The 23,355-nt window shown below is 40.3% G+C and overlaps 1 protein-coding gene across 1 annotated transcript; it reads right to left on the bottom strand.

Moving 5' to 3' along the window:
* Positions 1–5,493: 5,493 nt before the first annotated feature.
* On the bottom strand, positions 5,494–21,696 carry LOC113960667 (AN1-type zinc finger protein 5-like). The gene is made up of 5 exons (XM_027670335.1): positions 21,543–21,696; positions 21,024–21,135; positions 20,104–20,201; positions 5,920–6,045; positions 5,494–5,642 (listed from the first exon to the last, which is right to left on the bottom strand). The coding sequence occupies exons 1-5, from the start codon at positions 21,691–21,693 to the stop codon at positions 5,494–5,496; spliced, it is 636 nt and encodes a 211-aa protein (XP_027526136.1). The 5' UTR covers positions 21,694–21,696.
* Between the last annotated feature and the right edge of the window lie 1,659 nt (positions 21,697–23,355).

Raw genomic sequence — 23,355 nt, 5'->3', positions numbered from 1 at the left:
AGGAGGCAGCTGAAACCGGGCTCCCCGCTCTGTCCGCTCTGCGGACCAAACCCAAAAGCCTCCGAACAAAAAGACTCCCCGACTCCCCCAGCTGTCCCTGCGGCAATCGTGTTTCCCGAGAGCGCTCCCCCTCCCCCTGCTCCCACACTGTCCAGTGCGTGCGGCTTTGCGCCGTTTTCCCCCCCCCCATCCCGGAAGAAACAGATTGGGAGGGGGCATTGGGAAAAAATTCCAACATCTCTTTTCAAACCTATGACACGTGCCTGGGGGGCATATCTGGGGGTGAGTGGTTCTTGGATCGGACTATAAATTGTGGAACCCCTGGACACGGAGGCATGTGCCTTGTTTGTACTCCTGTGGCCAGAGGGCCTTCATTAAAGACCTGCTCTATTATCTTATCTCTACTAAATTCGCCTGGTGAGTCTTTTTTTTGGCTCCCGATTTCTAGGCAACAACAGAATAAAGCTGTCTCAGTTTAATGAGACTGAAGTGTTTTGCTAAGGAGAATGAGTTATGAGGAAGACCAAACTCCTCCCTCTAAGCAATTGTAAATCTGAAATTAAGAGGCTCCAATTGAGGAAGTATGGCGAAAGAAAAAATAACAGCCCTTTATTAAAGGATATATTGGTAGAACAACAAAAGAACACAAAAACAACTAAACAATAATCCTGTACCCAAAAATCCCCTTCTAAAGGGGAACAGTTCAGTACTTTTTGCTTTTTGGCGCAATTCTAACCTCGATCAGCAGGGGGCGCTGTTGGATCTCTGGAGGAGCAGAGCCTGCAGTTGCTCTGTGGTGGCCGGCAGGGGGCGCTGTTGGGCTCTGGCAGTCGCCGCGGGGGGACCCCGGTGCTCGGGAGAAGCTGAAAATGGAGATTTTCCCCACCACCACCGAGAAGGGGAAGGGGAAAAGGGGAAAAAGGGGGCTCTTCCCACTTAACTCACGCTGTCTGCAGCTGGCTGTGGCCAGGAATTCCCCCCTTTTGTCGATGGGCACAAGCCGCTGCCAACACGGGAGCAGAGGAGAGAAAAGGTGACCTCCTCCCCAAAAGGTTCCTCTGCAGGTGGGTCAAGCCTCTCTGATGAAGTCCGAGCAGGTCTGGGATGGGGACAGAACAGGGCGCAGGAAAGCAGAGGCAAACCAGGGCCAGAAGCACCCAGGTGACCAGGCCTAAAACAAAGTGAACCTCAGACCCCTCCAACACACACCTTGCCTGAGTTAGGACAAAAGTGAAGTGCCTCCCATTTCTGAGGAGAGAAAAAAAAACTCATCACCCCTCCCCACGGTCTTCAGAGGGCCATCAGCTTGGAAAGTGAATCTGCTGGTTAGTTCTTCTGTGTGGGTGAATCACCCAAGGCAAACCACCCACCCCCGTTCAAAATCTCTCTTTTAACACGATGCAGGGGAAAGAAAAAAAAAGAATTCCCCCTTGTTTTTTTTAGAAGAAGTAAACCTATGACAAAAGCTTAGTTTTGAATACAGGCTCACATCCCACCTGTCAACAATTTACACGATACAGTTAATGATTTTATTGAACAATGAGAGATTTCTCATTCCATACTTTCCTCCTCAGATCTACTGAGTTAAATTAAACAAGTTTTTGTCCAGATTAAAAAAGGAAATGAATGCAAGGGAGACCATCAGAATCATTAAGTACTAGTCATCATCATCATCATCATCATGATCATGGCTAGGCTTCGCGAACGAAGATTTGGGGAGGGTTCTACCCATGTTTGTTACAACCGCGCTGGTGGCTGAAAAGGCCAATACGAGATAGGCACGTCCGGTTGCAAAAGGCACAGCAGAAAGACTCCTTAGGTGGTATATTCTGCAAGACACGATTCTTTCTGCGTTGTCTTTTCTCCTCAAGACTGATCCGGCGTGCTTTCTCAAAAGCACCAGCAGCAGAAAAGATAGTTATCGGTGGAGGGGCATAAACATAAAGCTCACAGATCAATTTGATCGGCAATACGTCCAATTTATAATTTAAAGAAGTCAACTTTTATACAGTTTAGTTTGTTTTGAGCACATGCTTACAACAAGGTGATTGGATAGTTCAGTCTGTGCATGTGTCTCATGTCTCCAGTTCATTGGACTTGATGTTCTGTCCATGCGGCCTGAAATCATACTTGGCATGTAGAGGCCTTCATAATTAGGGCCTTTCCGAAATCTGCAGGTGTACCTTTATCTGTACATTCTCAAGGCTTTCTTGCTATAAACATACTATGTTCTCAAACCTTATAATTAGACACACAGCTAACAAGTATAAACATTACATATTTTCACACAGTCTATAAGTATAAACATTACAGCTTACAACTTCTAAAGTCATGTCAAGCAAGGTCTACAGAAAGCAGGAAAAATTGTTCAGAGAAATCTCTTTGCTCTGGTCACAGATAGTGTGTCTCCAGACCTCTCGATTGGAGGCCAGAGTAGACCAGTTATGTTGATCAATATGGCCAAGGCTGAGATGATGTTTCAGGGAGTCCTTGTATCTCCTCTTCGGGGCTCCTCTCTTGTAGTAGCCAGTGGCAAGTTCACCATAAAGCACGATCTTAGGGAGGTAGTGGTCCTTTATCCTTGAGACGTGCCCGGCCCAATGCAGCTGTGTTCTCAGCCACATGGCCTCAATACTTGTGACTGCTGCTTGTTCTAGAACAGATGTATTGGTCACATAATCTGACCAGTGGATGTTTAGTATTGTATGGAGGCAGCGTTGATGGAAGCGTTCTAAGAGTCGCAGGTGGTGGCGGCAGATGACCCATGATTCGGATCCATATAAAAGAGTAGACAGCACAATGGCTCTGTACAGACTGATCTTTGTACTTTTCTTCAGGTGTTTATTTCGCCAAACTTTTATGAAGTTTTCCGAAGGCACTATACGCCTTCGCTAACCTGTTGTCTATCTCTCCGTCAATCTTACCATCTGAGGAGATGAGGCTACCTAGGTAATTAAACTGCTGGACTGAATGAGCTCTGATTGGCCAATGGTGATATGGGGATGATGGAAGACTTCCTGAGGTGCAGGTTGATAGAGAACTTCAGTCTTCTTTAAGCTGACTTCCAGCCCAAAAATTAAACAAGCCTTTGTCCAGATTAAAAAAGTAAATGAATGCGAGGGAGACCATCAGAATCATTAAGTACCAGTATCAAACAAACAAACAAAAAACCCCACCTGCAAACTGAACAAGCTTTTTATGATGCAACTGAGTTGATTTTACTTTAATACAAAAAGGTGGAAAAATTATAATTTTGATGCTATAAAACAGTTCCACAAATAAAAATATAAAATTCATCCTGGCACATGAAGGCCCAGAACATGCCCTTGTTCTCTTATCAGAAGCATATATAGTGGCAACAGTAATAACTTATCTCTTGAGTGAAAGTACTAGCTGACTGATGGGATGCACATTATACATTTCTGATATTAACTATTATTATGTATTATTTAGCAGTGAAGATAGCTTCTTTCAAGTCAACATGTGTTGTGTACTTTTGTTTCTCCTTGGGAAAGGTACGTCTGGCATATGTGACATTCATATTTGGATACAGACCCTGACAACTCTGTCCAGGCCTTCTGAGGAAGATTTTAACAAAACAATGTAGTCAATATACTGGATGTATTAGAACAGATCAAATGGAAATAACTTCTGTAACTAAAAGAAGAAAAAAACAACCCAATACCCACAAAAGAACACAAACATTTAAAGTTCACTGTTAATATTTCCTTCATTCCCTTTTAAGCACATTGTTGTTTGCTGACATCTTTGTCTGGTCATCAAGTAGTTACCTGTATTCCAGCTGTTCATGCTTCTCTGACCTCAACAAGTCATCTTAAAAACATCGGTATGTCAAAATAAGAAATAGGAGGAGGTTAGAAAGGTTTAAAAAAAAAATCTATACAAACCTAATACTAGCTTTGTACCCCAACCTCCACAGGGCCACTTTTAAGTTACACCAATAAACCAATGAACTACCACAAAAAGCATTTCCTTCTGTACATGATTTTTATTATTTACATAATACAACAGAGCATAGATGCTGGATAATATGATTATGTGCAATACCTAAATATGAACTATCTTTACATGTTTGCATATCTGATAACTAAATTGAAAGAACAAAGTTAAAGCAAAAGCTTGATGCTTTTAATAGTGAACTAAAAAACTAAGATTGAACACTGCAATAAAAATCATAAGTAGCATCTTGTGCACATACACAACTATTTACACATGAGAAGAGGCATTACAACACTCATCTACACTATACTTGATTATATAAAAAAACCCCACAAGTTTCATACATCACAAAAACCCCTTCCATTATAACACAGAAGCGATATTACCAGACAAGCATCAGTAAATGCTACTGACCTTTCTAGTTATTATACAAAGCTGTAGATAATGAAGCCCATGCAATACACCCAAGAACACTACAGTCCTACACCCAAATACAATTAAAAATGACAAACCAGCCCTCCAAGAGTGGTTCCAGTTCCCACTTAAGACTACAGGAGTCATGTTGGGTATGATTTCCATAGCCAACAATTGTTACATTTAAAACTTTTCTTTTAATTGAAAAAAGTTCCCAATATTATTTTGAACCCAGAATACACTGAATTTAAGAAGTACATGAATAATAAACTGCTCAAATACTTCTGCAACTTACACAGATGCATGTGTCACTTGATAGAGTTGCTGTGGTATGTCTAAAAATCCCACACGTAGCTTTTGTTTTGTAAGTTAATCCTGGTATGATATTGTGCTACGCAATGTTATTAGCTATGCAAGGAAAAGCAGACAAGTGTTGCAGGCCAGTTCTTAAGTCTCTAACAGGACATTTCCTTTGGGAAATTATTTTCATTTTCAAGATTCTAAAGTTAATGTTATCTGTTCCAAAATAGATTTCTTCTTACACATATCTCTTTTTTCCCCCCATTTTTCTCATTGCAATTGCTAAATGACTTTTTATTAAATATGACACCAACACTCATCTTACTGGGTGGTAGAGCCCTCTACATGTCTTATATTCTGCTGGAAAACAATGATGTGTGGAAACTAAAAGTAGAATAAGATTTTAAATGGATAGAAGTAGACCGTCAGCCTTTCTGGCAAATCCTCCCAAACAGGCACAGTCTTTGGATAGTGATATACACCTCGAACAGCTCAAAAGGCAGATCTGCTGCAAACACGAAGCATACATCTGTTTGGCACACGTGAACTAGAGCCTGTCTTCTTTGCATGTGTCTTCCTGTGCAGGTTCTGACCTTCCAATCATATTCTGAGAAGAGCATATGCGTTTTCAAGGGCTGTATCTATCCAATTCTGCCTGTAACAAACACTCAAACATTCTGAAATATCGTTAAGGCAGACAAGGCTAAAATTAAAACTTGGAGAACAAAAGAAAATGGCCATGCATCTGTTCTTTAATGCCTTCCTAGGGTATATTAAAATAAAACAAATAAAAGTCAGTCTTTTCACAAGTAGGCTAGTTTATATTCTCTGGATTTTTTCAGCTACCACAACTGGATTCTCTTTCCTGATTTTTGCTGCAGCTTCTGTTTTGTAATCATATGGACAGTTATGCTTGTCAGAATAACGGTGAAGTCCACAAAATAAGTTTCCACATCGGCAATCAAACCCTGTGTAAAGTAAAGGAAAAGCAACATCACTAGGAAGCTTCAGACTTATGAAAGCTATAAATTAAGGGCTTAGCCATTACAAAGGGGGTATTTGCATCTACTGTAACAGATTAAGTGAAATTAATATTTTCAAATATCAGCTTTATTAAGGGATCTAACATTATGGATTTTGAAACAGCAAGAAAAAGTTTAATGCCTACAGATTTCAACATATTTAATCTAGTAAGAGGCAACTAATCATATAAATCTATTCAATATTGACATAGTGCTATCATACCCGTAAGGCCAACCTTCTTTCTGCATGTGAAACATCTGTTCCTCTTTGGTTTAGGCAGTTCAGAAGCTTTCTCTTCACTCTGTGAAGTACTAGGTTGAGAAACTGATGGGCTTGGTTGAGTAACAACTGTTAAAGCAAGAAATAAAGGTTATTTTCTTCCTTTTCTTGACTTCACTAGCATGTTTGTATTTATCAACAGTAAATTCCCCTCTACTAAGACTCTGAAGTTTATTGTCTGAAGTACTAAGTAGAATAGGTATTCTATTAACTTTCCTTTTATCTCTACAGAAAATGATCAAGTTTTCCCCACTGTTCCATCATCTAGAAAATACAGGATAGCTAGTGTTATCACCTGTATACACCCATATAGGTCATGTACACACAATATTAAAAGTAATATGACCCAGTTTAAATTAATCCAAAACAATAACAACATTGCCAAAGTTGTTGAACAGAGGGGATACTTGTGGAAAAGTTGGTAGAAACATATTTTAGAAACAAGTAACATTTACAGTAATGCTTTTTTGTCATAGTACCAAGTTACTCTGCCACTAGAGTTGCCAAGTCAGATGATCTAAAACCTTAAACAGTACAACACCAAACTAGATTCTGTGATACATCAAGCATACTACTACAAACCACACAGTTCAAAAGAGCCCTTGTTTCAGACACTTTTTTTCACTAATTTAAAGAAAAAAATACATATTTACATTGAATATCAGTATCTTTGTACTATATTCAGCCTTAATGATCAAGCAGTTCGAGCTGAAATGGCTTATTTTTCAATTGCCTTTGTCATGAACACTTTTGGTCAAATTTGTCACTTTTTACTCAAGTTTATGCAGAATAAAAATGGGTCCTTCTGTGAACTTCTGTGGATCTGTTAGTTTTCTTTGAAAAATTAATTTTTGTATCAGTTGTTTTTAAAATCCTTTTAATATTCAAATTAGTGCAGAGAAAGTCAAGGGAGATGTGTTTGTATACAAACTTTAACACATACAACCCAAGGAGTCTGTCCCTGTTCAGTTTTCCTGGACACTCAGTTGTATGATTACATCTATTGTCTTAAAAGATAATGAGCAAGCTATAAAATACACTCCATAATTAACAATCGAGAATATAGGTTTAAAGGACTCCCTTGTAACCAACTTCATGCATACAAATAGGATTTCTTAGTTGAGATCATTTTGGATCAGTAAGCATTCCATGCTGAAAGTGGATTTTTTCCAAACATCATGAACTCCTTATAGTTAACTTTTTATTACCTTTACTATTAACACCTGCTCTTATAAGATTTTGCTTGTATTATGTTCATATGCCTATTACTACTAACACAAAGCCTCACAGATCCGAGCCCAATTTCACAATTCACTGTAGAAGTTAACAAGGAGAGCCTCCAGTCAGTAGTTCATATTTCAGATTGTGAACAAGATTCAGTAGTGACAAACTTCCAGAGGTAACAAGGAACTTCCAGTGCTCATACCCAAAAAGTCTTATACAGGAAAACAGTACTTTCTTATGCAATATGATAACTGTAAGTCCTAAGGAACAACTCAGGCTCTTTACTGACTTTATTTTTGAATATTCTACAGATTTTTCTAGAAAGTGTGAAGAGTTCAGCATCGACACTATTTTGCTAATTCTGAGGACAACAATACTATCCAGTCTTGGATATATAATGTTTTTTCCATATTTAAGCATGCTATTAATAAAAAGCAAAGGTATGGCACTGCAATCATAACTGCTATTAATAATTTTAAGAGTAATTTCCACGGCTGCTTTTTAATTAAACAATTCCTTTGTCTTGACAATTAATATTTTCAAGATGAACAGGTATAGCCCTTTGAACTTGTCTTTAAACCCCAAGGAAAGTAGTGTTCAGTATCAGATAGACTAGTTGAGAGCCTGTGACAAAAAAAATCAGGTTAGAAGCACTGATACAACAGTGTAAGCCTGTTGGGTATCACAGACCTTAGGTGACAGGCATTAAGAAATTGACTAAACATCTCCCAAATCAAGCAGCATGGTCAAGCTCCTTTTTGATTTGTTATATTAACAGTATGTTTAAAATGAAATGCTAGTTGTAAGCTATGGTAGATGGAAAAAGGGAATCTTCCAATTCTCTCTCCCATCCCACTCTGGGGGAGTGAGCAAGCGAGTAGCTGTGCATGCTTAGCTGCCTACCAGGGTTAAACCACAACAAGCATTTTTGGTGCCCAATGAAGGGCTTGAAGGGTTTGAGATAACGACAGATTTGACTGGAACATGCTAGGTCAAATTTTTAGCTGTTAGTGCTGTTTAGCTAGTTATCAGCAGGCTCCTGAGCTTGCCATGGGCTCACTTACCTGACTGTAAATTGAAGTGTAGTGCTCGTTAGTGGCTGCTTATCATCTTACTCTGCTGTGTCTGAGAAAATTTTGATAACAGCAATGACCATGCATGCACATTGGCTGGCAGATGGCCAAGGCATCGCTGCTGTACTGGACAGGTTGGAATTCTGTATGAGCTCAAGTCAAAGGGACTGTGACCTGTGGATAAGTCCACATGGGAGCAGGACACTGAAGCATCTGTGGCCATGGTTACATCTGTGCCACAGCAGGTATGCCTCAGAAGGGATTGTGGCCCAAGAAGTCCACACTGGAGAAGGTACACCTTGAAGCATCTGTGGCTGTGGATAAGTCTACAACAAAGCAGGTAAACTCCTGAAGGGACTGTTGCTGTAGGTAAGGCCACACTGTAGCAGGTACATCTCTGAAGGGACTGTGGCTGTGGAAAAGGCCATGCGGGAACAGGTGCACCTCAAAGCAACTGTGGCTGTGGATAAGTCTGTGCTGCAGCAGGTATACCCTAAAGAGACTGTGGCTCATAGATAAGGCTCCACTTGGACCAGGCACATTCCTAAGGGACTGCAGTCTGTGAATAAATCCAAAGCAGATGCAAGGTGTATTGGGTCTGGCTGAGCTGGAGTTCATTTCCCCATAGTAGCCCTCACAGTGCTGTGCTTTGCATTGGGAGCTAGAAGGGTGTTGATAACAGACCAGTGTTTTGGCTACTGCTGAGCACAGCATCAGCACTGTAACATTCCTTCCTCAATCGAGGGCAAGATCCTGGGAGGGGACACAAGTAGGCCACCTGACCCAAATTAACCAAAGGGATATTCCAGACCATATGATGTTGGCTCAGATATAAAAGCTGAGGCAAGGAGCAGGAAGGCAGGCATTCATTGTCTCCAATGGCTGCCTGCTGAGAAACCGTTATGCGTGTTGAAGCCCTGCTTCTTGGGAGTGGCCGACCATCGCTGCTCAGGGGAAGTAGAGAATAAACCATGTTATCTTTCACTTTGCTTCGCTTTTGCACGCGCAAGCTTCCACTTTGCTTTTGCTTTAAATAAACTGCCTTATCCCAATCCATGAGTTGTTTTTTCCACCTTACTCTCTCCCCTGTCTGGCTGGGAAGGGGAGTCATAGAGCGGCTGGGTGGGCACCTGGTGTCCAGCCAAGGCCAACCCACCACACAAGGGGAGGAGGTCATTGCGATGTTAAACCCTATGGCCTGGTACAAAGAGACCAAGAGTAGAGATTGTAATGGATATGCCTTTAAACTGTTGTAACCTGGTATTTGAGTTGCATGTTATAGGACATATTTATAGCAGGAACCACCTGAACCAGTGGAGGTCAAACCTCACAAGAAGTGGTGCAAGTGCAGCAGTGACCAGATTTGAGCTCACTGAGCCATCAAGACAAAGAGATAGTGTAGTAGATAATTTTGTGTCACAAAACAAAGATTAAAAACAAATCCATCTGAAATGAGGGTCAGGCCTAAAAGAGTTAACTGAGATATCTGGGCCTGGTGAGAAAGCCCCCCCTAACATCTACTCTGCCTGTGCTGCTAAGACTCGTTCTGTTCTGTTCACTGGACCAAAAACGTAGAATACTAGAAGCAGTATACAATAAGCCTAGGGGTAATAAATTAGGATAAGGTAGACATTTGAATAGGAGAAACAGGCCTAGAGCCAAGGCTTTCTCCAAGCTTCATTAATCGGGGCAAGAACAATAGAAAGGTAGAGAGGTCAGAGCGAGAAAGATGAGAAAAAGACCCTCGACTTAAGGCCGAAGGCCGGATGTATCCCCAAAGGAGGCACCATCCTAAGCTCCGCCTAGACTCTGCCTATCATCAATATGTATAGATAGATGTTGCAATCATATGAATATGTATAAAAATCATGTATGAAAACTGTATAAAAACCCTGATTTTGTGTGATACTTTCGAACAAGTTTGTCCAGCGCGAGCTGGCTTGTTCCCAACATTGAATAAACAAATACCTTGCTGCTTAAAGATACAAAAGTCTCTGAGCAGTTAATAATTCCAAGGTTTTTCAGCATCAATCTAAGGGAAAATGTTACCAACTACTACAAATGTATTTCCTCCTCAATATAAATAAACTGATGAGCATTCACTGTCACAACCAGCAACATGGGAACCAGAAAGCAATGATAATCCTAAGTGCAAAGGTCCATTTCCCAAAAGAGCTGCCTAACAGGATCCTTCCCCCACAATTAAAACACATTCCAAAACAGAAAAGCTGGTAACGTGCAGAAATGGGCAACTAAAAGGTCCCAAGACAAGGAGATGGCATAGGTTCCCCTAAATCAGAATTAAAGTGTTCAATTTATTACTCTACACAGATAACACCTGCAAAAAGGAGGCATCCACCCACTTTTATGCCAGCAGAGTTAGATCTAATAATGAGTTTTAATAATGAAGTCTTCAAAGTTGCTTCTGATTAACAGCTAGAACAGGGACAACATCCTTTAACTAAAGCTCACACGTAAAAACAAACCCCCATTTTTCATCAAACTGTGTCTCAAATGAAATATAAGTTGCAGTTGTTCTGACATAACATTAGTAGGAAAATTCATCAGATACTATCCTGCCAACTGCTTGTCACAAAATGCTCCCCCTAATATACATGAAATAAATTTTATGCCAGAAATCATACTGTGTTAATCATCAGGCAAAGTAGTCAAAGTGATTGCCATATGACTGCCATGGAATAAATCACTAGATAAAAGTTGAAATGATGGTAGGAAAATGGTTGTTACTGTCACCTGCAGACCTACCTCCTCAGTACCAATAACCCTATTCATATGGAGCAAAGTCTTTTATCACCAGAATATGTTTTATTGTCTTAACAGAGGTCCTGTTGGCATGTAGCCCTCTGTTCAGCACCATGGTTATTTCTCTTGCCAACCACCAGCTCAGGTTACCAGATGAGGTTTGTTTCACTTCAATTTTATGAGACCAGCTCTCCTGCTACAAGGTTGAAGAACTTGGGAGCAAAAAGAAGTTTCCAGAAGTTGACATAATTTTAAAATTTTATTAATAAGTAATACAACAATAAGTTAACCACAGGCATTGTAAAATGCACTATCATCAGGAACAACAAAACAGGCACAAGGGATGCCATTCAGAGGGACCAGGACAAGCTCAAGAAGGGGGCCCATGTGAATCTCATGAGGTTCAACAAGGCAAAGTGCAAGGTCCTGCATCTGGGTCAGGACAACCCCCAATATCAATACAGGCTGGGGGATACAGGGATTGAGAGCAGCCATGTAGAGGACTTCGGGGTACTGGTGGATGAAAACCCAGATGGCAAAGGCAGGGACTGAGAGAACAAATAACCATCCACTGTAGGAGAAGATCAGGTTTGAAACCATCTAAGGAAACTGCAGGTGCACAAGTCCATGGGACCTAATGAGATGCATCCACAGGTCCTGAGGGAACTAGTGGATGAAGTGACTAAACCACTATCCATCATATTTGAGAAGTCATGGCAGTCCAGTAAAGTTCCCACTAACTGAAAAAGGGGAAACATAACCTCCATTTTTAAAAACAGAAATAAGGAAGACCCAGGAAACTACAGACAGATCAGTTTCACCTCAGTGCCTTGCATGATCGTGAAGCAGATCCTCCTGGAAGCTATGCCTAGGTATATGGGAAATAAGGAGGTGATCGTCAACAGCCAACATAGCTTCACTAGAGGCAAATTGTGCCTGACAAATTTGGTGGTCTTCTATGACAAAGTTACAGGATTGGAAAATATGGGAAAAGTGACAGAAATCATTTACCTAGACTCATGAAAAGCATTTGGTACCACCCCGCACAACATCCTTGTCTCTAAAGCGGAGAGACACAGATTTGACAGACTGATCACTTGGTGGATAGGCAATTGGCTGGATGGTCGCAGTCAAAAGATAAATGTCCAAGCAGAGACCAGTGCCAACTGGCATTCCTCAGGGGTCCCTATCAGGACCAGAGCTGTTTAACATTTGTGTCAGCAACACAGACAGTGGGATTGAGTAAGTTCGCCAATGAAATCAAGTTATGTGTTGCTGTCAAAGCGCTGAAGGGAAAGGACCTGGACAGGCTTGAGAGGCGGGCCCATTTAAACCTCATGAAGTTCAATAAGGCCAAGTGCAAGGTCCTGCACCTGGCTCAAGGTAATCCTAAGCATAAACACAGGCTGGTCAGAGAACAGATTGAGAGCAGTCCTGGGGAGAAGGACTTGAGGGTGTTGGTGGATGAGACGATTGACATGATCCAGCAAAATGCACTTGCATCCCAGAAAGTCAGCCGTATCCTGGGCTGCATCAAAAGAAACATGATCAGCAGGTCAAGGGAGGTGATTCCCCCCCTCTACTCCACCCACATGAGACAGCACCTGGAGAACTGCATCCAGTTCTGGGGCCCCAAGCATAAGAAAGACATGGACCTGCTGGAAGAAGCCCAGAGGAGGGCCACTGAGAGGATTAGAGGGCTGGAGCACCTCTCCTATGAAGACAGGCTGAGAGAGTTGGGACTGTTTAGCCTGGAGAAGAGAAGGCTATGGGAAGACCTTATAGCAGCCTTCCAGTACCTAAATAGGGCCTAAAGGAAGGCTAGAGAGGGACTTTTTACAAGGGCATGTAGTGATACGACATGGGATAATGACCTTAAACTGACAGAAGGCAGGTTTAGATTAGTAAATATTAGGAAGAAATTCTTTACTGTGAGGGTGGTGAGACAGTGGAACAGGTTGGCCAGAGAAGCTGTGGATGCCCCATTCCTGGAAGTGTTCAAGGCCAGGCTGGACAGGGCTTTGAGCAACCTGGTCTAGTGGAAAGTGTCTCTGCCCGTGGCAGGAGGGTTGGAACTAGATGATCTTTAAGGTCCCTTCCAACCCAAACAATTCTACAATTCTATTATCATAAGTCTGCTAGGATAAGGAACTGACCTTATCCAAGAAGTGCCTGAAAAATAAAAAGACAAACAAACCCCCCACAAATACAAGTGTTGCACTGTATATTTGGGAACATTTACTTCTCTCAGTCTGAAAGTAAGATGCATCTTCAAAGCAGACAGAGGAAGAACAGCAAGATTACTGATGATTAGAAGTAAGCCCCAAGACACAGCATGACAGCTGTTCAATCTACACAAAGAAATGCCCTACAAATAGGAGGAATAATGCTACTCTGACCCCAAAGTATTAAACCCACAGTGACTCCGAGACTTCTGAAAAAGTAATAAACACTGTACTAACAGGCTCAAGAATGATCCATCCCAGTGAGCAAGAAATTGGGCAAAGGGGGCAAGAAACCTGCATGGATGAATAAAGAACTGTCATTACTCAAGTACAAGCAGGAAACACACAGGAGGTGGAAGCAGGGTCAGGTCACTCAGAATGAATAGAGAGAGGTTGTCAGAGTAAGTAGAAATGAGACAAGGAAGGCCAAGGCCCATCTGGAATTAAATCTGGCCAAGGATGTCAAGAACAAGAAGGGCTGCTTCAAGTACATCAATAACAAAAGGAAAACAAAGGATAATGTGGGCCTGATACTAAATGGAGGAGGGACCCTGGTAACAGAGGACATAGAGAAGGAAAAGGTACTGAATGCCTTCTTTGCATCAGTTTTCACTGATAAGACCAGCTCTCAGGGATCTCTGACCCAGGAGACCAGGGTAAAGGAATGTCAGAAAGAAGACCTTCCCTTGGTCAAGGAGGATTGGGTCAGAGAACATCTAAACAAACTTGATATCCACAAGTGCATGGGCCCTGATGGGATGCATCCATGAGTGCTGAGGGAGCTGGTGGACACCATAGCGAGGCTGTTCACAATAGTCTTTGAAAGGTCTTGGTGATCAGGAGAGGTGCCTGAGGACTGGAAGACAGCAAATGTCACCCTAGTCTTCAAAAAGGGCAAGAAGGACCCAAGGAACTATGGGCCAGTCAGCCTCACCTCAATCTCTGGAAAGGGGATGGAGCACCTCATTCTGAAGGCAATCTCTATCCAGAGGACAAGAAGGTAATCAGGAGTAGTCAGCATGGATTCAATAAAGGTAAATCATGCTTGACCAATCTGATTGCCTTCTATGATGAGACAACTACCTGGATGGATGAGGGGAGAGCAGTGGACAATTGTCTATCTAGACTTCAGCAAGGCTTTCAATGCTGTCTCTCACAAGATTCTCATAGGCAAACTCAGGAAGCATGGACTGGATGAGTGGATGGTGAGGTGGATTGAGAATTGGCTGAACAGCAGATCCCAGAGATTAGTGATCAGTGGCACAGGGTCTAATTGGAGGCCTATTCTCCTAGTGGTATTCCCCAAGGTTCAGTACTGGGCCCAGTATTGTTTAACTTGTTCATCAATGACTTGGATGAAGGGGTAGAGTGCCTCCACAGCAAGTTTGCTGATGACAAAGCTGTGAGAAGTGGCTGATACCCCAGAGTGCTGTGCAGCCCTGCAGAAGGACCTCAACAGGTTGGAGAGATGCATAGAGAAGAACCTTCTGAAATTCAACAAGGGCAAATGCAGGGTCCTGTACCTGGGCAAAAATAATCCCATGCACCAGTACAGGCTGGGTGTGACCTGCTGGAAAGCAGATCTGCAGAAAAGGATCTAGGGGTCCTGGTGAACAACAAGCTGTCCATGAGTCAGCAGTGTGCCCTTGTGGCCAAGAAGGCCAACGGTGTCCTGAGGTGCATTAGGAAAAGCATTGCCAGCAGGTCGAGGGAGGTGATCCTGGCCCTCTACTCAGTCCTGGTGAGGCCACATCTGGAGTGTTGTATCCAGTTCTGGCCAACAGGCAAGAACTGATGCACAGGAAGTTCCATGTGAACATGAGGAAGAACTTCTTTACTGTGCAGGTGACCAAGCACTGGAACAGATTGCCCAGAGAGGTTTTGGAATCTCCCTCACTGGAGATATTCAAGAACAGTCTGGACATAATCCTGTGCAATGTGCTCTAGGATGACCCTACATGAACAGGGAGGTTGAACCAGATGGCCAAGTATGGTCCCTTCCAATCTGACCCATTCTGTGGTTCTGTAACTACTTTCAAAACTGACAGTGATTTTCCTTACACAAACCAATACAGCTGGAACAATTCATAAAGGACTGTATTCTATGTGAGGGATCCATACTGGAGCAGGTAAAAAATGCAAAGAGGAAGGAATAGCAGAGAACAGTTGTGAACTGACTGCAACCCTCCATTCCTCCTGCATCACTCAGAATATAGAGGGAGGAGGTAGCAGAGTCTGGAAGTGAAGCTGGGTCTGAGAAGAAAAGGGTGAAAGGAAGGCATTTTTAGTTTTATCTTTGTTTCTTAGCATCATGTTTCATTTTTTTAATTGAAAATAAATTAAATTCAGAAAGGGCTACCAAAGTAATAACAAGGTTTTAGAAGCTTCCCCTATATCCAAACAAATTAGCTAAAATAGAACCCTATCAGTTTAACAAAATGCATTGACTTCCACAGTAATAGGAAGCAGTAAGCATTTCAGTGAAGAGTGAAATGCTTGAGAGCATTAAAAAAAAGTTTTAAGCATTCTAACTACTTTTACATGAATGTAATCCCCAACCCCTACCATGGAAGAGCTGGTAAAAATAAAATAGAAGAAGGGATAAAGGTAATAAAGAGCAGCCAAAAGTCATCAGAAAAACACACTGCACTTCTGCAGCACCAGAACTGAAGACTATACTACAAATTACCAAATTCTTGTGCTGCACATTAACATAACTGACTTGTATATAAAGTTTGAGTCAATGAAAATGAGACTGACAGTATTTATTATGCTTTATCAAGCTTGAGAATAAATATTTTATTATTCAGAAACTGCAACTGCTATGCTGATCTAGGTGTCCATGATAAAAAGCTGAAGAATAAACTGTATATTCAATTTGATGCCAAAGAACAGGGATAAAACTATTCTGCAGCATATAATTAATTTCTCACATGCTCAACAGACACACTGAATATTTTTACTCTTACATCAATTAACAGATACCCCTGTTTAAGTAACACACTGAAATATGGTTTAGACTGACTGCCATTGAGGCTTAATGCCTGTTGCACATCTCTCAAAAAGATACAATAGCATGGTATTGGCAACAAGCACAAGACCAGCAGTTTGGTCCTCAATCTTATTTTTCAAGATAGACAGCTTCAAGACTTCAAAGAGATTATTAGCTTCATTTCAGAATTGTTTCAATTGGGGGCTTCTACTCAAGCTACAGCAGAGATGGGAAATGGGAAGATAATTTTGAACACAAGACAAAGTTGATATATCTGATGATTTTATTGACAGCCACAAAGGAACTGTCTACATTTAAATACTATAGCCATGTTCAAAAACAAATCAGAATCAGATATTAAAACAAGAGGCGAGCAATATAATTTATGATCTTGAACATTCAATATCTCATAAAATATTCAGCATATCACTCAGAATATTATCTGCAACACACTGTGTATTTCATAGCTACTGGTTTTATCTGTAACACAAGTGAAGGTAACCCATAACACAGGGTCTCAACCTGCATGTAGGACAGCTGTGGTGTTGGACACTAAAATAACTTATCATATTGGCTTGGTACAGAGTCGAAAGACAAGTGAGTTAACCATCATCTCATTAATTTCATTATATGGCAACTTTCAGGAATGGAAAGGGTAACCTACAACATGGATGGAATAAGACTGTAAGTTAACAATGTTTGTGGAAGATTTTTTAACATTTATTTTACACAAGACCATATACATTTCAAGTTCCAGTTCACCTTCTTCATAGGCAGCACTACTGCACATCTGTGGCTTCAGTGATACCTTACCACATTGCTCTGTAAAACAAAGCTATTACTGGGTTCAGAAAAATAAAGATTTTGATATGCATGCTAGACTAATTAAATCTGGAACACTAACAGCCCTGAGAGGAGATTCATTCAGAAAGGTAGTGACCCACAAAAGCCCAAAAATGCTAGAAATACACTATGACTTGATACAATATGATTATTTAAACATACTTGTTTTCACAACAACAGTTTGGTTTTAGTGCTCAATATGTAAGTCAGCTCTCTTGTATGGATCTTTTATTACCACTCAAAAATCTGTTTAAACAAAACAGATTTCTTCAAGGCCTCTACTATGCCTCACCAACTTGGTAATGGTATTGCTCTGATGCAATAATCAACACAAGGGAAATAAAGGAATTAGATAAGGTTTTTTGCATTTAATTCCTATAAGTTAGCAAGGAAAAAACCCCCACAAATACGAACAATAACTCTAGAATATTTCAGGTATATTCTACCTTTGGTCAACACTGAACTAAAATTAAATCCTTAATTAAGTGCAGAAGCAGATCAAAAGCCTATAAAATGCATGATATAACTAATGTTCAATTATGAATTGGAGTTTTGATATAAAGGTATTTATATTTCATTGACTTCTATACAGTTCATCAGAGAAGCAACTGAACACATGCCACAATTCAATTACAAAACTACAACAAGCAAGAAAGTTGAAGTAAGAAATTACAAGTTATAACAAAATATAGCATGTTAGACATCTAAATTACAACCAACTAGGCCAGTTACATCTGTCATGCCTTTCTTCCTTCAAATGCTAAGATATGATTCATTGCCTTCAGGCCTGATTTGTTCTGAATGAGAATCCAGGTTACAACCTCAATCTGGGAAAAACAAAAGAAAATACAAGCCTGTTAAGCTTCATTTTTGTCAACTTCAGAACCCTTTGGAATCAGATGCTTAAAATCCAAACAGCAAGAGTGTATACTTTCAGTCCACAGAATTAAAGACAATTGTGCAGACCTAACTATTTAGAATTTTGACTTGCAGAATAAAATGAGCCTTCATAATGCTTAAGAAAAAAAACCACAAAACCTACTTTGCTTCAAGGCTACATTGTTTGTTCCAGACCTACCATCTGATAGACAGTTATGAAATTCAACTGCCAGGGTGAGACTACAGATAAAACTAAAGTACTTTCATTAGCAACATCATGATAGGCATTATCTTGGAGAATTACATCTCATAGAAAATATTAGCTTTGTTTTATGAAGTGACATTAATTATCTACTCTACTATTGTTTCAGCTCCTCCTCAAGAGAGACCAACACATATTGGATGCTGCAGAAAAAGAGAAGGGAAAAAATGGAACTAACCCAAACAGAATAGGGATTTATAAAAAGTTGAGGCCAGCTTTTTTTGACTGCAAGACACTTACAGGATCAATGTACTAGTAAATACACCACGTGTTTGCTATATCTTAAATGTCTGATAAAACCTTTGTAATTTAAAAATAGTATACAAAGACACTATTCTGTGCTGTCTAAAATCTGCCCCCAACTTGATGAACTTCAGCTTTTAGATCAGCTGAAGACTGTTTCACAAATTTAAGGATACATACTAAGGAAGACAATTTTGTTATAGAAGGTTTTTTTCCAAACATTTAAATTCCATAGTAGTTTTCCCAATGATCTCTACACAAGCTTTAACAAAGCTTTGACTGGTTTCAACCAGTGAGAATATTATCTTGAGTTGCTTTTAGGGATTTTCTCCCCCTATTCTAATCAAGAGTGCTGCGTGACACTACCATTTAGTTGCCTTATGAGAAAATGGATATTTAGTCAACAGAAATAGAAGACTGCCCTTTAGAGTTGGCAAAATGACAAATCCCTATTGGCAGTTTTAATTAGAGAAAATTCAGATATTACTTGACCACTGCTATGTTTTTCTTTCCTGCCTATCACTTTTTCAGGTAGCAATTCATAACAAGACAATATGGGTTTATAAATATTGTAACAAAGTATAAATTTCTAAGTTACATACAATAACTCTCTTCAGATAGCACAAGTTACAAGAAGCTGAAACATGTAAAAATCTCCTCAGTCCATAAATAACCAAAAAAGAATATAGTAAAAGCAATTGTAATTTAGTTCATGCCACAATTTTAACCTAACATGACTTAATTAAAATAGTAAAAGCTATGTACAAACACTGAGCAATTAACTATCAGCTGTAACAGCAGTCTTATTGATAAATACGCATCTATACAGTGTTGAGTGGTACCTTCAGGAATTTTCAACACAAAACAAGTAACTTTATCTTCAGTTGTAGCAAACAGATTTTCCTATTAAAAACCAGCTTTTAATGTTTTAAGACTGTTTCAGAATTATTAAAATTAACAAGTATCAATACCTATAGATATCAAACAAGTACATTAAGATACCCATTTGAATAAACTGCTATATAATAAACATGAATACACTCACTTTTTAAAATTGAACATTCTTACTAAGCGATTAGTGTCATAAGTATTCTATATCCACAGAACAGCATTTCGGTTATATCTACTGATTACTCGATAAGTCCAAGAACCTTTAGCAGTCTTCATTAGTATTTTAAATCAAGTATTCCCTTATTGCCTTCTGCCCCGCTCTCATCCTTCTGTAGAATAGAATTTAAGAACTCTGTTCTTCAAATGCAATAAACCATTTTGATTGCCACAAGTCAGCAGAAACTGTACTGCTAGACTGTATAAAGAAATCAACACTGACTTCAAAATTGAACATCTTGAGCCCAGATACAATTTAAGTGTCTTACTTTTAAAAATGAAGGTTTGATAGCCAAAATGCTCCTCAAGTGTCAAAAGTTATGTACTAAAATTGAACACGTCTGAAAACTATATTCTGGCACTAGTAATTCTTGATCCTGAGGGTATTAATACTCAAGAAGCATTCATAATTAACAGTTCCTCAAGACAACCACCACAGAGAAATATGCCTACTTAAAAGAAAGTTTGTCAGTCTCTGTTAAGTCAGTCGTATCCAGTGTTACTCTGCAAACATACCTGGCTCAATCTCTGTTTTTGGTGATACTTTCTCCTCTCTTGAAATGCTCATTTCTGTCATTTGCTGCATTACAGGCAAAGCGGCAACAAGCACATTTCTGTTTACATACAGTGAAATGGGTGATTACATTAGTTTGGAGTACATAATAAGAGCTTAAACTGTCAAAATCCATCAAACTACCCGATCAGTTATTATTGATACATGTTCCCATGTTCCTGACCTGTACTTTGATCTCTCTTCCCTAGAAGAAACTAGGCAAACTGTAGCAAATATTTCCCCAAATAAACCAGAAATGTCCTTGTAAATGCAGTAGTCCAACACCAAACATTATTTAGTTCTCATTTATAAAGATTCATAAAGCACTGTAAGGTGCACTGTCACTTTTTCCTCTGCAGAAATTCTCTGTAATAGGGCAATTTTACTGCAATGTTACCTTAACTTGCTATATACTCACAGTTCATTCAAACCTCAAAATAATTACCTCTATCTGGTGAAGAGTCTAGAAATCAAGTCTTATGAGGAGCAGCTGAGGGAACTGAGGTTGTTTCACTTGGAAAAAAGGAGGCTTGGGGGGAGCCTTATTGCTCTCTACAGCTACCTGAAAGGAGGTTGTAGTGAGGTGGGGGTCAGTCTCTTCTCCCAAGTAAGAATTGATAGGACAAGAGGAAATGGCCTCAAGTTGTGCCAGGGGAGGTTTAGATTAGATATCAGGAAAAATTTCTTCACCAAAAGGGTTTTCAAGCATTGGAACAGGCCGCCCAGGGCAGCGGTTGAGTCACCGTCCCTGGAAGGGACAGAAGACTGTGTAGACATGGCACTTAGGGACAGGGTTTGGTTGTGGACTTGGCAGTGTTAGGTTTGTGGTTGGACTCAATGATATTAATGGTCTTTTCCAACCTAAATGATTCTATAGTCTTACCTTGATTTTCCAGATGTGCTACTAGCAGTACCTTCACATTGGCTTAAGCTACCATCTGCTCTCTGTACAGATGCAGAGTCTGATGTAGGACTGTTTGAACCACTAGTTGCCCCTATAGAACAGAAATTTGAGAAGTTAATTATAAGCAAAGTATAGAATACAAGTTAGTCAAGTAGTTCCAAATACAGTTATGAACCATTTCCAATCATTCCTCATTCTACTGCATCTTCTTAATTAAAGATGGACTATATTGTTAATGACCAAAACACAAGGATTATATAAGAAGACAATTGTAGCAGCAGGTAAGTAGAAATCCAAATTAAGGTTCAACACCAAGTGGGCCATAATACATCACACAAAAAAGTATTTTTATTGTGATTTAAAGTATCCCCTTTGATATTCGTAGTTTTAGTATGCAGTGATCAGAAGATCTCCTGAAATACATTCTGTGATTCCTCTCATCACCTATACATAATATTTTCAAGACACACACACAAAAAAAATATCTCAAACCTTTACCCATTGGGCTGATTCTACCACTATTCTGCTGTCGCTGAAGATGTTCTTTGTAGCAAACAGAACACATGCCATTTGTTCTAGGATTTCCATAAAATCCACATCCTGTACTACACAGCATGGGCCCTGGGGTCTGGTTTGTCTCTTGAGCCATTTCAATGCTGTAAATAAAACCAAGAACTGCATTAAGAACTGGCATTTCACCAAAATCAATTACAGGGTTATAGAATTAAAGTAGGTCTGCTTACCTTGCCCACAAAAAGTGATATCAGCATTTTTAAAGATGGCTATATGGATGTTAATATATAATTCAATACTTCAATTGTATTGATAAGTAACATTGTCAGGAACATCTAAGAGAGGTAAAAAACATTATCATAGTTTAGTGAGTAAACCTTGGCTGGATGCCAGGTGTTTACCAAGCTGCTCTATCACTCCCCCTCCTCAACTGGACAGGTGGAGAAAAGGACAATTAAAGGCTTGTGGGTCAAGATAAGGACAGGGGAGATCATTCACCAATTACCATCACGAACAAAACAGACTCAACTTGGGAAAAATTAATTCAATTTATTACCAATCAAATCAGAGTAGGATGAGAAAAAAACAAATCTTAAAACACCTTCCCCCCCCACCCCTCCCTTCTTCCTGGGCTAAACTCCACTCACGATTTTTCTATTCCCCCACCCCTCCACCCCCCAGTGGCACAGGGAATGGGGTTTGTGGTCAGTTCATTAAACATCATTGCTGTTCCCTCCTCCTCACATTCCCTGCTCCAGTGTGGGGTCCCTCCCATAGGAGACAGTCTTCCATGAATGTCTCCAACATGGGTCCTTTTCCACATGCTGCAGTTCTTCACAAACTGCTTCAGTGTAGGTCCCTTCCACCTTTTCTTTCCATGGGGTATAGTCCTTCAGGAACAGACTGCTCCAGCATGGCTCCTTCACAGGGTCACAAGTCCTGCCAGCAAACCTGCACCAGCATGGGCTTCCCTCGGGGTTACAGCCCCCGCTCCAGCACCTGCAACACCTCCCTCCCCAATCTTGGTGTCTGCAGAGTTGTTTCTCTTACATATTCTCACTCCTCTCTTTAAGCTGCTGTTGCGCAGCAGTTTCTCCCCCCTTCTTAAATGTTATCACAGAGGTGCTATCACCATTGTGATGGGCTCAGCTTTGGTCAGCGGCAGGTCCATCTTGAAGGTGACTGGCATTGGCTCTGACACAGGGAAGCTTCTAGCAGCTTCTCACAGAAGCCACCCCGTAGCCCACCCTGCTACCAAAACCTGGCCATACAAACACAATACACACAGTAATACTGATAAGCAATATAATTATCAGACACCAAACTGTGTGCACAGGTTATGACCAACTTGAATTAATTGGCCAACAAAAAATTTATTAACCTCTGAGCACTTACAGCATAGAAAAAAACCCACCAAACCACAGCTAGATGGGTAGAACAAGCAAGACCAAGTTTGGATCTACTAAACAGTTCTGGTAATTAGCATAGTTTATCTTTGTAGACTCCAAAACGACTGCTCCACTTTTTCAGTAATGGTGATCTTGCATCATTCCGATGCTAATCCCATTATTAGCAGTTTGTACTTTCACAACATTTGTTAAACAGAACGAAAAATCACTGAAGGATGGGCAACAGTCATTTTAAGACTGTATTTTATATCTGTAGAGGATGTTTCTATAACAAGTCCTTTAACTTTGCTTAAATTGCATACAAAGCCCAATACTAAATATTAACTAGCAACAACATACATACAATAGGCCCTCAAAACAGATGATCCAAAAGCATTTCTGAAATAAGC

This window comes from Neopelma chrysocephalum, unplaced genomic scaffold (genome assembly GCF_003984885.1).
Source record: "Neopelma chrysocephalum unplaced genomic scaffold, ASM398488v2 Primary Assembly neopelma1_96833, whole genome shotgun sequence".
Taxonomy (NCBI): domain Eukaryota; kingdom Metazoa; phylum Chordata; class Aves; order Passeriformes; family Pipridae; genus Neopelma; species Neopelma chrysocephalum.
The sequence above is the reverse complement of the archived record's forward strand: the minus strand, read 5'-3'. Positions and strand labels throughout refer to the sequence as shown.